This window comes from Gigantopelta aegis, chromosome 6 (assembly GCF_016097555.1).
Source record: "Gigantopelta aegis isolate Gae_Host chromosome 6, Gae_host_genome, whole genome shotgun sequence".
NCBI lineage: Eukaryota > Metazoa > Mollusca > Gastropoda > Neomphalida > Peltospiridae > Gigantopelta > Gigantopelta aegis.
Window position 1 is genome coordinate 15,826,555 of NC_054704.1, and position 14,300 is coordinate 15,840,854.

The 14,300-nt window shown below is 38.5% G+C and overlaps 2 protein-coding genes across 2 annotated transcripts in view; one reads left to right on the forward strand and one right to left on the reverse strand.

Moving 5' to 3' along the window:
* The window catches only part of LOC121376298 (thimet oligopeptidase-like), a 90,285-nt gene that overhangs the window by 20,793 nt on the left and 55,192 nt on the right, over window positions 1–14,300 (reverse strand). The gene's annotated exons all lie outside the window — the stretch shown is intronic.
* On the forward strand, window positions 8,498–9,478 carry LOC121374383 (chitin deacetylase 7-like). The gene has a single exon (XM_041501485.1). The coding sequence runs from the start codon at window positions 8,498–8,500 to the stop codon at window positions 9,476–9,478; it is 981 nt and encodes a 326-aa protein (XP_041357419.1).

Below are 14,300 nucleotides of genomic sequence, written 5' to 3' on the forward strand. Positions count from 1 at the left end.
CTGTAGACCGATGACTTAACCACGACGCCACCGAGGCCGGTCAGTGCAAAAGTTGGAGTAGCCCGAGTACTCTGACTGTAAGAGAGATAGACGGAACATTTGAACAGCTTACGGTCAGAGTACTCAGGTTAAAGTTGGAGGTGCACCGATGTACGGAGTAAAAAATTAGCTGTGGCTCTGATTGGTTGCAACATGTGACATTGATTATTTTTCAGTAATTAAATACACTCTACATAACGCCGTTTGAACCTACACCCACAACCTCGAGCGTTACGTAATAGTTGAATGGCAGGCTCGTAGGAACGACTTTGGGAGTGTGTGTGTGTGTGTGTGGGGGGGGGGGGGGGGGGGGGGGGCACTGACAGATTGGGTACAAACTCTATCAAATTTTGGTTACAATGGCAAACATTAAAGCCGCACACCCTAGTTCCATCCAGCGAAAATAAATTATAATTTGGTTAATCTACAAACCTGTAACACACTTAGATCACGTTTTCATCAAATGGAGTGGAAAAAGCAGGTTTTATATCGATAAATACCATGGGAATCCCCATGTCCCAATTGCTTGAAATAATTTTGATAGTTAGTATTCTGATGTCACCGGTAGATGTCGCTCGAAGCACAACAATGCCTACGTCACGACAAATTTCACAGACTTGGGGTGCGTTCGTTTCACCTCTCCTGGACATGTTCCAACTGTTCTGTCCTGGTTGTATCCCCTCTCCAGATATCGTAAGACTTAGCAAAAGTATTGGTTTTAAGGGTTTGTAACGTTTTGTATTGAGACACTTACTTGTCTGAACTTTATTGTTACTGAAAATGTTCACGAACTGTGAAGAAAAATCTCACAAATGAACAACAACAAATCGGATGTTGATTGCGCGAACCGTGCACGAGAAAACAAACCGAACCAAAATGATAACGGTCACGTGATATACCAACGTCTGTGACATTAAAAATAGATTGGACCTCGCTTGCTTAACGGTTTTTTCTCGACAGAACGTCTTATGAAAAAATGCAAAAAATGCATTTCGTGGTTTTACAAACATCAGGATTACCAAAAAGCACTTCAGGTGAATGGAAATGTGTATTCTAAATAATAAAATGTAAGTAAAGTGCAATTTTATTTGTGAAAAATGGGGTTTAATAGCGAAAAACAACGCCGTAATGGTTAACAAATAGCCGTAACTAGGGTGTGTCCCTTTAATATGTAAAAAAAAGAGAGAAGAGATTGACAAGTGTGGGGGGGGGGGGGGGGGGGGGGGGGGGGGGGGGGGCGGTCCCCCGGTTCATGGCCCCTTATATTAGCATGGCCAATGCACCCACACTGTTCATTCATCGAGCCACTAAAACAGTTATATCAGCTTTAGTAATTAGTAAACGTTAACATAATCGGCAATAGGAATATTGATTAGTACATTGGAAACTATATAGACTATCACTCGGTTACATATAATTATTTTTAATTGATAAAGAATGGTACCCGATATAAGGATATTATATAATAAGAATTTATTTGCACAACATCCGCATATGGGCAGAGAAAAAACAACAACCTAATATACATTAATTACATGAACAAACATCTGCATATATGATTTACTGCATTATTGGCGGTTTGAAGTGGGGGTGGGGGGTGGGGAGAGGTCAATAACTTTAAAGGGCCATCCTGAGTTTGCTGCATTGTAAGATGTTTCCGAAAAATAAAATATTTCTACGATTAAATTTGCATATTAAATATATTTTCTTGTTTAGAATATCAGTGTCTGTATATTCAATGTGTTTCTGGTCGTCTAAATATTTGTAAGAAGCCCAAACTGGATGTTGTCTCAAATAATTTCGGAAATAAAATGAAATTTAACGTAGTACAAATAGTAGAACGATCAAAAACACGTTTAATATACAGCCACTGATATTTTAGGCAGAAAAATATATTTGATATGTAATTACAATCGTTAAAACATCTCTGTTAGTCGATAACATCTTAAAAAGTGCAGCAAACTCAGGAATGTCCCTTTAATAATCCTTTAAGAACAATGTGCTGGGGTTCGATAAGCAAACATTTCTTTCTAAATAACCTTTTAATAAACAATGTGCAAACATTTGTAATATCTCTGTTAAATAATGTGCGGGGGGGGGGGGGGGGGGGGGGTCTAGAAAAATCATCCATCTCCAATTTCATCCACAATATACAATACTAAATTACCCTAAAACGCGACTTCTGAGCATCTTTTTTTCACACTTTTACGGGGGAACATGACATGCCTCTGATAAACTCTAACTACCATTTTTAGAATTTTATGACCCCCTCCTCCATTACAAATTCCTGGATCTGTCCCCCGTTCAGCACCATTTTTTTTATTAGCATTGGTACTAACAACCACACACAACCAATAAAGTTTAAAAGTCTTGTACTGGACGACATGAAGGGTTATCCGAATAATTTGTGGCTAAATATAGCATGGTCACCGTCTTTGTTTGTTTCTTTTGTCAGTTGTCTGCAAATAATTATGAAAAAACCCAAACAAACAAAATACCGTAGTGTGTTGAATGTGTATGCATAAAACAGTGACATCACTAGTTAATGCGTGTGACACTCTCAAAATGCCCCCTAAAATACATTATTTTCCCACTATTAAATGGAATTATTTGGTTGTAATTAGTTTTTTGGCATATAGCTGAAGGTATAAATTAATAAATATTTTTGGCGGGTACCGCCATTATTGCAAATTTGACATAGGACCTTTAAGAACGGTAGGTACTGGGTTCACGTCCAGGCACCGGCTCTCACGCAGAGCGGGTTTAAACGACTAAGTGGACGTGTAAGGCCACTGCACCGATTTCTCTGCCACTAACCATTAACAACTAGCCGCTACCCCACTGTCCTGGACAGTTGATGTGTGTCCAGGATAGCGTCATTGAGCTTTAATTCGATATAAGCATGGAAATAAGTATAAAAAACTACCGCACAAATATGCCTAATTACCTCAAATACTCTACGGACAAAGTCACATATATGCTCCACGACTGGTGTAACAAAGGCCGTGGTATTCATTATCCTGTCTGTGGGATGCTACATATAAAACATCCCTTGCTGCTAATGAGAAAGAGTATCCCAGATAAAAACTGAGAAACATACTTGTTTTTAGTGGATTTTTATTTTATTTAACTTTAAAAAAAAATCATAATCATACAGTTAATACAATAAATTTACATAACCGATCCAATTTTTATAAATAAATATATAAATGTGAAATGTATACAAAAAATCCTAATAACAATATCAATACTAGTCCTGGCCTTAAACAAAACCCTAAAAGCAGTGTTATTAATACAGAAAGAAAGTCCACCTCCACAATATATGGACATTATAAATTTTAAAAGATCTATACAGTCGGACCTCGTTATCTCGATCTCTGTAAACTCATTACCCCCAGGAAATCAGGAGGTCGGGAAAAAGTTCAATGGCATCATTTTCACCAAAAAGCTAGGTTCAACTCAATCCACTGTTATCTAAATCTTGAGCCATTTTGTTCGTTCCCTTCAGCATCGAGATAACAGTTTTTAGTTATTTTAATAAACACAGGTGAACGTCTATATGTGGTTTGGATCTAATAAACTGTCATGGACGGGATTTAGCTCAGTCGATTGAGTGCTCGGCTGAGATGCTTGCATCGCAGGATCGAACTACCTCGGTGGATCCATTCAACTGACTGGGGTTTTCTCGTTCCAACCAGTGCACCACAACCGGTCAAAGACTGTGGTATGTGCGCTCCTGTCTGTAGGATAGTGCATATAAAAGATCCCTTGTTGCATTAGGAAAAACAGGTTTCCTCTGATGAATACGTGTCAAAATTACCAAACATTTGACAACCAATAATCAATCAATTAATTAATTAATGTGCACCGGTGGTGTTGTTAAACAAAACAAACTTTAACTTTAATAGTCTGTCTCTTAACCACTCTGAATAGGTGGAACTTAAATCTAGCAACAAATAAGCTGGATGCAAACCTAAGTGGCATTCCAGAACCCGAGATGTTTGAAAAACCAAAACATCAGCCATCAAAAAGGCAATTATCTTTGAACAATATTAAGCACGAAATCAACTCACAAACATTACTATACCAAACTGCATTTCATAGGGTCAAAGTGCCAAAATATTAAATAGACCATTTTAAGTGGTACCAATTACTATACACTGCGGTTGTAACATTTTCAGAGTGTCACAAAAATTAGGATGAAAATTTATATGCAGAACAAGTATAATCAGTCCTGCTATACAAATCATTTTAAAGGTCAGGTATTATGGTACATTGTATTGATATCTGTAGTTATATGTTGATTGAAATAATGGCTATACATGCAGCAGCTGTAAACACAATTAAATCCATATTACTAATGACATCTATTGAATTTGATTTGGTGGTGTATATCCTAATGAAATGCGTTCTCTCCTTGGCGCATGAACGATTCACCAAAGTATATATATATATATATATATATATATATATATATATATATATATATATATATATATATACATACAAACAAAACAACAACCCGACAACAAACAATAACAACAACACCCCACCCCCACCCGTAAAATTAAAATTTTTTTAATAAAAATCCCACCAAAATTACTGAAAATTCTGGTCAGCGATGCCAGTTATTTTATTTATAAGTTCACCTGTACAATTGTAAATTATGTCGAATTTCTATATCCTGACGTCTGTAGAGTCAAGCTGATCCTGAAATATTGACTAAAACTTCTTTTACTCGAACTACAGCATACATATTAAAACAAATACTGAACTGACTGTTGATGGATCTTCTTGTGTCTAAACAACATGGTTCCCAGTTAATCCTGATCATTCTTGCATTTCAAATGAAGAGTATTTATGCCTCTTTGCCGTATGTGTATCAGGCTGTCGTTGGTATAAAGTGCTCCTACTGGCAGTAGCTAGTGGGAATTTCCATATTAGCTCAGTTGGTAGAGCGCTGGACACTCGCACTGAGAATCCGTGGTTCGAATCCCCTCAGTTAAAGTTGATTTTTCTGTTACACAATGAGTGCATTCTGTCTCAACATTAAGGACATTTTTGGGTATTGTCACGGGGATCCTACAATACCCGTAACTGGATGAAACACGATTATCCAAATATCTCTCCTAACTGTATATCTATTAGATCTCTCTGTATCGAGCAGTTATACCCGCTGGCTCGTCTAGGTATGATCAGAGATAAGATCTTATATAAAGTATATATTATTATAGCACGTTTAGTTCACTAGAAAACACAACAAAACACAATACACTTTGGAATCTGTATTAACCTACGCTGACAAATGTACTGCCGCAGTAGTTAATTAACAACAATAAATAATAACAACCCAGAACTGATCACTTATTTAGTTAATCTCTAGGTGTCTAGTTTACACAATATGCTAATCACTTCACCGTGACACAACACCCACACGTGTGATAATTGAGAAACGCTTCCAGGGGAACTTAATTAATAAAGGAATTACAACTCTATTCCTAACTGGTTAATTTTTAATTAACCCTTACTACTCGTTCAATAACGGGTGATAATTGAGAAACGCTTCCAGGAGAACTTAATTAATAAAGGAATTACAACTCTATTCCTAACTGGTTAATTTTTAATTAACCCTTAACTACTCATTCAGTAACCTTGTAATACAGACTTAATACTGGTACCTATCACAATAAAGACAATAACCTACAGTTTACCTAGGTCTTCTAGGATGACTGGATAAGCTTTATATATATATCACTTCACCGTGACACAACACCCAGAACGGTGAGCCTACAGTATACTGCGTCAGATGACCGGCAGCACCGTCTAAATAATATTGGTATAATACAGTATTAAAATATTTAAAGTCACATCAATCACATCAAGGTTATACACAGAGCAGAAATAAAATTATTTACCAGTCCGGACGGACAGCGATCCCAGGAAGCCTTCCTATGTTTCTCCCCGATATCTCTAAAACCCTAGCTATTTATTCAAAACTCTCAGAGACAGCGAATATCGCCTGGGGGCACAAGGCGGTACCTCATATATCATCTGAATTTCCACAGCGACCAAGACGGCATATCTTTCTCTTAGATCGCCAGACTCAATAACGCCAAGTCGCCAAATCACAGTTGTAAAAACCGCACTCGCGGAGGTATTACGTAACTACTGGCCACATGGCTCCTCATCTGGGCTGGGTGTGTATTAGAAATACAGCTCGACGACCGTCGCGCAAAGGTATCACGTAACAAGTTGCCCACCTGGGCTAAGTGCATTTGGAACTGCACACGGCCTTCTAAAACAATTAATATCGCCATAGGCAAAAATAATTTTAGAGCATGTTCCGTCACAGGTATATTTATGAAAATCGTTGATCTCCTTTCGAAACTACTAACTTCATAGTTGGCATCAATAAAGTGAGAGCGGGACGTAGCCCAGTGGTAAAGCGCTCGCTTGATGCGCGGTCGGTTTGGGATCGATCCCCGTCAGTGGGCCCATAGGGCTATTTTTCGCTCCAGCCAGTGCACCACGACTGGTACATCAAAGGCCGTGGTATGTGCTATCCTGTCTATGGGATGGTGCATATTAAAGATCCCTTGCTGCTAATCGAAAAGAGTAGCCCATGAAGTGGCGACAGCGGGTTTCCTCCCTCAGTATCTGTGTGGTCCTTAACCATATTCCAACGCCATATAACCGTAAATAAAATGTGTTGAGTGCATCGTTAAAATACGCGGCCAAGTCCTATAGATGCACGATATAAGCATGCATGCATTTAACGTATAAAATACTAAAGTAGTGCAAAATTAAAACATAACAAATATATGGTCTTGTTGGTTGAAGTAATAAAAATGTGTTGGCTGGCTTGTAGTTCAGATTTGTATTTGCTATACTGGCACATATCTTTGTTTGATTCCCAAAAGCCAATGTCATATCCATGCTGGGTTATCGTTAATAATTTATTTACACACTTAGATTAAATGTTCAACAATTAACATTCTAAACGTTATTTATTTTCAACGTTTGTTGAATCTTGGGTCATTTATATAATGAAGACGACGACCCAAAATATGAAAATTACTTAGTTGCCGGTAGGCTATTTAGACATGAGACTTTGTTACTTATTCTTATTACTGAAGCAATCTGTTCGGATCAATAAATGTAGATAATCGGAGTGTTTACTGTAAGTCGGGTTATGATATTTAACTTCGTGGAATTTAACCCTGGTCTACTATGTTACCGCGTGTCCACTAGGTTACTTTCATGAACAAATGTATTTAAAAAATGAAAATGAGTGTTGTCAATGGTTATTAGCATATATTAAAAAAGTAAAAGGCAGTGTTGGCTGATATATAGCAAAACTATAAATAAGAAGTAATTTCCGAATTGTAATGATAGTTTTTGAGAAAAGTATATAACATTTAGATACTTAGGCCTACTTAAAATATAGCCTTGTGCAATGAATTCGGTAAATAGACCGACATTCTGGGCCTAAATTGTTTATAAACTATTGGCGGAGGCGTAGGCTGGGAGGTTTAAGGTGTTCAGTCGACTACCCTCCTCCGTTAGCGCTAAAACATATTTTTAGTGTAATATTAGGCTATTCAAATAAGTCTCCGGGAATAACGTAGACAGAAGGGTCCGCTAGGTTCATAGTCCAATCCAACTCCAAGGTCAGACTACCAGGGCCGTAGCTAGCGGTGGGGTGGGGTGGGGTGGGGGATTACTGATTATTGATGTTGACGGTTTAGGTATGTAACCTTCCTGATATGGCTGCAAAATGGTATTTCAGAGCATCTAGCTTTCAAAATTTCCCCGGACCCCCTAATGTACTGCGCCTTCCAAGAATTTCCCTTGCCCCTAGGTACGGCCCTGACTACGCTAATAGATATAAACACTATGTTATGTAGCTATATAAAAGTAGCATTAACCAGTCTCCCGCCAATCACACTTGTCCGGACAGCACAAACAAGAACTAGGCTCAGAGCTACAGACGCCAATCGACGTTGTACAGCGAAACGGTAACGGGCGCTTGTGTGTGGCGGTGAACTGGGTTCCAGAGTTCCTCCTTGTATTTAAAAGAACATTTATCTGTGATTCTGTAGATGATACCAACGTTTTGGTAAAAAAAAACCATTACGATACAGGAGAGAAAACAGTAATAAGACGCTCATTCTGCTGCCGAAAACAAAGAAAAGAAAAAAGTGTGATTCAATAGAGGAAATCAACGTTTTGGTAGAAAGCTTATTGCGACACGAAAGAGGCAACAGTAATAAGAAGCCTATCTCGCTGTCAAAAATTAAAACTATTTAGTGAAATTTGTTAAATAATATCAACGTTTTGACGAGAAGCTCATAACGAAATACAAGAGGACATAGCAACAATAAGCCCATTCCACCATAGAACAAGCTAAATAGACGTGAACATCATGGAATTAATACAGTTTTTTCTGCTCACGACTATGGTTATTATGACAGTGAACTGTTCGAACTGCCATCAAGGAGCGAACTGTCGACTGCCCCAGTGCTCATGCACCTCCTACAGCAGCCCCCTGCCCGTCAAGGACACCCCGCAGATAATCTTTTACGGATTTGACGATGCCCTGAACGGTCAGATGGCCCAGCATTATCGGAAGTTGTTTTCTTCTGATCGCAAGAACCCCAACGATTGCCCGATATCGATGTCACTGTACGTCCAGCACGACTACACGGACTACAGTCTGGTGAGGGAGTTCTACAAGAAGGGGATGGAGATAGGAGTCCACAGTGTGACTCACACCAACATAGACACAGAGGCGAAACTCGCAGACGAGGCAGAGCACCAGAAGAGTAACCTAGCCCAACTAGGGAGTGTCCCAAAAGAAGAAATCATTGGATGGAGAAGTCCGAATCTTGAGACTGCGGGAGACACGCAGCCGATGACATTGAAGAAACTTGGCTACACCTACGATATTTCTTTGACATACACTGTTAGAAAACGGCACGAGAAGAAACCGTGGCCCTATACCATGGATTATGGTTATCCTTATTACTGTGAGATACCGCCATGCCCAAAGCCAACATCTGGCCAGAAAGGGTTTTGGGAGGTTCCTATTATAGCCTTTTTGGATTATAAGGGAGCCTATCCATGTGCCTATGTAGATGGATGCAGCAATTCACCTACTACAGAGGAAGATGCATTCGAATTTCTGTGGGAAAATTTCGAAGACAACTACGAGACACGAACCCCACTAGGCTTCAGCATGCACGCGGCATGGTTCGAAAGACCGCATAATCTGGCAGCCATGGACAGGTTTATAAAAGAAATGACCAAGAAGGACGATGTGTATATTGTGTCAGTGCAGAAGATGCTGGAATGGATGAAGCACCCAACAAAACTTTCAGAATTGTATAAACTGAAGGCTTGGGGATGCAAATCTGCTTCCATAGATCAGCAGTCATAACAATGTGAGATCGGCGATATTTTAGTTTCTAAGCTATGTATATTTTTTGTTTAAATTTCGCTTATCGTTTGTTTTAATAAATTGTGTTAGCTTCATGTTTTGTAAAGCTTGGAGACACGAAAGTGAATCTGTAAAAATAATATATATGGATACCATGAAATCTTTAAGTTCTTCCTGGGCTTTAATAATTGCTCAGGTTTCAGCAGAAAAAATAGATGCAGATTTAGGCAATCTCATGGAATTTATTGCATCTGATGAAAACATGGTAGCACAAGTCACAGAATTCCCATCCCGTGATCCATCCGTATAAATTAATGTAATCACAGTAACCCGTTTTGAATTGCCATGAAATGTTGTTTATATCTGTGCGATATTTTTTCAGATCTTTACAATCAAATTTTGGGTGGGTTGATACACCAAGGTGGTAAAACAGAATATGAAGACATTTCCATAATGTCGTTAAAGCAGTGTTGAAAACGGATAAAAGCTGCTTAATGCGAAGACAAAATATGAGAATGGCTTCGCATGAAGTAACTATTATCGCATCATATATTTATTATTAAACACTGCGTTATGTGGGTGTTTAGGTAAGGACGTTATTTTTATCTTGATGAAATTCTGCAGAAAAAAGCGTTCTCTCATCCTCAGGTATATAGGACAGAGATATCCCATGAAAGAAAGCTATGTAAGACATTTCTTTCTCTCATCCTCAGGTATATGGAACAAATCTATCCCATGAAAAAAGGTATTTATTATCCACATGTTTCAACATAACCGAGTTAAAGTGCTTTTCCAGACCTTACACTAAAATTTCAAATTCCACAATTATATGCCTTCTTAATTCATTGCAATAATATTTTACACCCATATGTAAATCAATAATTACGAAAATGCCGTATAAAAGTAATAAAACATCACTCCCGTAGAACACTGCCGGAAACGACCTTGTAACATTTTCAGTAAAAACATTTGCCTGTAAATAGCCGTGACGTCATGAAGGAACTCTCTTCACAGAAATCTACCACAAGATGACTTCCAGCGTGAGCGAAGGTGGGACCGACAGCGACTGCCACTCAATTATCATGCGATTCTTCTTTCGATGATGAATAGTGTAGTAATCACGACTGGACAGTAATATTTGTGCAACACAACAAATAATGCCTTATCAGTTTGAACCTGGAACGTCTTCCGAAGAACCACCGGCCTGACAGATGACGACAAAAATGGTCGTGGGAGACAGCTGACCACTAATTTAACACATGAAACAAACACGGTGTAGTTTATTTATGATAAAATGGTCAAATAAAAAAGTTACTTGTTCAGCCATCTTTGTTTATTCGTGTCAAATAATGGTTTATTTACCGAAAGAGTGATAGAAAAAAACTCCATCATATGCGGTCATGTGGGATAGAAAAAGTACACCCTCGGTGGTGAAAATTTCGACCATGGGACTCGATTATTTTATCAAACAATGAAATGTCCTCTAATTATTGTAATTATTTTGTAATGAGCAAGGAACTCTATTTTCCCAATCCTAATAAATACATTATAAGACTCCACCACAAGCCTCGTACCAGGTCGAAATTATCACCACCTCGCGTGTACTTTTTCTATCCCACATGACTGCATATGATCTTATATTCTTACACACCCGTTGGTGAGAACACCATGCGTTATTTTTGGTTACACATGGATGCTAACACATGTACGTGTGTTAACAATTTCAAGACACACAACTAGCTGTTCCTAGGTGATGACCAGGTCACCAATGCCATACAACCAATGAAAAACTACACGATGGAAATCGATTAGACTGTGATGTATAGTTAACCTGGCATGTATAGTTAATTCAGCTGTAACGGCTGTAAATAACTTTTAGTCGAAAAAGATGTTAAAATTTGCTTAAAACCTGGTTTTTGAAGATATGTAAGAAACAGAATAATACATTCGTGTCGGTTAGATACTATTTATCTTACAACTCGTTGTTTAAAAATGTATCAAACTCGCTTTCGCACGTTAGATACATTTTAAAACAACTCGTAGTAAGATAAATGGTATCTAACGGCCACTCATGTATTATTCTCTATTTACTCGTCTAGCACCTAATCAAGGTTTGAATGCATCAAATTACAAGGTGTCTACAGATTATTTTCAAAAAGCACCAAGACAAGCCTAAACCAATGGTTGTGTATATAATCTAAGATCTGTATGCTCACTTGTACACGAATCACCCACAATCAAGTTTAAATCGAACTAAAGATCTATACAAATGGAGCAAAGCCTTTTGGTCTGCTCCCAATTCTGTATTACAATTCATTTTATAATGTTCAGGGCTTTAAAACCCTTCTGTTTAACGTATTTTGGATGGGACACAAAGGATAGCTTCCTGTCAAATATAACCCCCAGAAATGTAGTATCCTCTCCATTGTAATGGGACGAGCAATCAACAGCAAAGTTTAAACATTTATTGATGCTCTTCTCTTAATTTTGACAGAAAATAGAGTAACCGACAGGATGCTACATTGAGCTACACCCACGTCTTGTGAGTGGGTATCTGATAAAGAGGGTCCCATTTGTATCTTGAAAGACCTGTCTGTAAAAACAAATGGAGATAAAATTAGGCATTCGACCTCTTCGGCCCATGCCATGGAAGTCCTTAAAAATACCATACTTCCACGTGGTATCACACGCTGTTCTCCAGCTACGTCATGTTGCAAAACTCAGGACAGTCCCTTTAATACTCACTCCACCAGTAAATCTACGAACCGTAAGGAATACAGTCCCCGATTATTCGAGGGCGAGACGTAGCCCAGTGGTACAGCGCTCGCTCGATGTGGGATCGATCACCGTCAGTGGGCTCATTGGGCTATTTCTCGCTCCAGCCAGTGCACCACGACTGGCATATCAAAGGCCGTAGTATGTACTACCCTGTCTGTGGGATTGTGCATATAAAAGATCCCTTGCTGCTAATCGAAAAGAGTAGCCCATGAAGTAGCGACAGCGGGTTTCTTCTCTCAATATCTGTGTGGTCCTTAACCATATGTCTGACGCCATATAACCGTAAATAAAATGTGATGAGTGCGTCGTTAAATAAAACATTTCTTTCTTTTGATTATTCGTCTTTTTACAATACCATTAGGTGCGACGGGTCATAGGATCGATCAACTCCAATAGATTCTCGGTATAGGATTTCTAATCCCAGCCGAAGTTTTTCAACTGATGCATCAAAGGCTGTGATATGTACTGTTCTTTTGACCCATTTATTAAAAATTTAAAAACACAAAACGACAATGACCCCCTCACCCCCAAACAAACAAAACAAAACCTAACAAAATTATCGTAGTATTCATATTGATACATGTACTACAAACATTAATGCGTATCCCCCCCCCCCCCCCCCCCCCCCCCCCCCCCCCCCCCTTTTCAGATATTGTTCCTACGGACCTGTACTAACAAAACCATTTTAACGATTAAACTTACATACGGTTACTAAATACATTTAGGATGCATAATAACCGTTGATTTTCAAGTAATGTGTTGAGGTATCGTTAGGCAGGCAGGCAGCAGGCCCCCCCCCCCCCCCCCCCCCAAATAATTTTGGCTGTTTTTGTTTTGTTTTTTGATAACCTTCACACCTCGACTGAATGTAAAAGTTGTAGCGAGACTAACGGATCGAGATTAACGGCGAGAGTTTCAGAAACGGGCAAATAACCTTTGAATCATGTCCCCGGACCCCCCCCCCCCCCCAAAAACAACCCCCCCCCTCAATAATGTCCACCATGCTACGGGCCTGCACCATCTCCTAACAATAAAACAAAACGAAAACTGACAACAAAACAACAACGAAGACGAGCAAGGTTTTTCCTTAAAAATTTCTTTATTAAATGTTGAATAACGTAAACAATGAATGAGTATGAACTATTTCAACACATTTCAGCAGACTCAAACCTGATGGGCGACAAAATAGTTCTGGACTAGGTAAAAACAGAGAATGTTTTGGTGTTTTGACTATTTTCATAAACAAGGAAAAACAACATCATAAAAAGACTGAAAAGAAAAAAAAACCCTTCAATATAGTAACCTTTTGTATCACAAGCTTCGTATATGAAAATCTCTGAAGTGTGTACTGGCTTATATTCCACTTTTTGTGCAATGTGTGAATGTATGTGTGGCACTATAATACTTGTATATTGTGCAAATGGCGGGGAAAGTGCAAAAACAAAACTGTTTCAACATGCCCCTATACCACTAAGGTTTTAGGCAAGTCCATACACGGTCCTGTTTCTGGATAGCCAGGGACTTGACCTGGGACAGTGTTTTCTACAAACACCTGCATTTTGCAGATAACAAAACAGATCTCTGCTGCAGTGGCAGCTGGGTTACGATAGACAGATAGAGAGACAGATAATTCATTAACGTCTCATCGTATGTACATCACACATATACAAGATAAAACAGACATAAAAGTACATCAGTCATTCCTCATAGAATATGACAAACAGTATAGTTAAATAATAGAAGTATGTAGAAGTAAAATAATAATAATAATAACACTATAGTGTACATAAAAATTCTTTACGACGTTGTAAAATATAAAACACAAGTGCAAGGTTAGGCCCCAACATTAAAACACATTTCTAAATGGGGTAACAACACACATATCTTACAACACAACTGAGCATGTTGGTACAAATTAAAACGAAAATCTTTATATAACCGGACAGTTTATAAAAACATAAATTTCAACAAATTGGTAATCACATATTGGACAGAATCGTCGATCCGCTAGCACATTCTCTCATCGGTCGATCTCTAACCGAAT

Bases quoted from the DNA above. Each gene is read 5' to 3' on its own strand.
- LOC121374383 (XM_041501485.1), top strand. From the start codon at position 8,498: ATGGTTATTATGACAGTGAACTGTTCGAACTGCCATCAAGGAGCGAAC.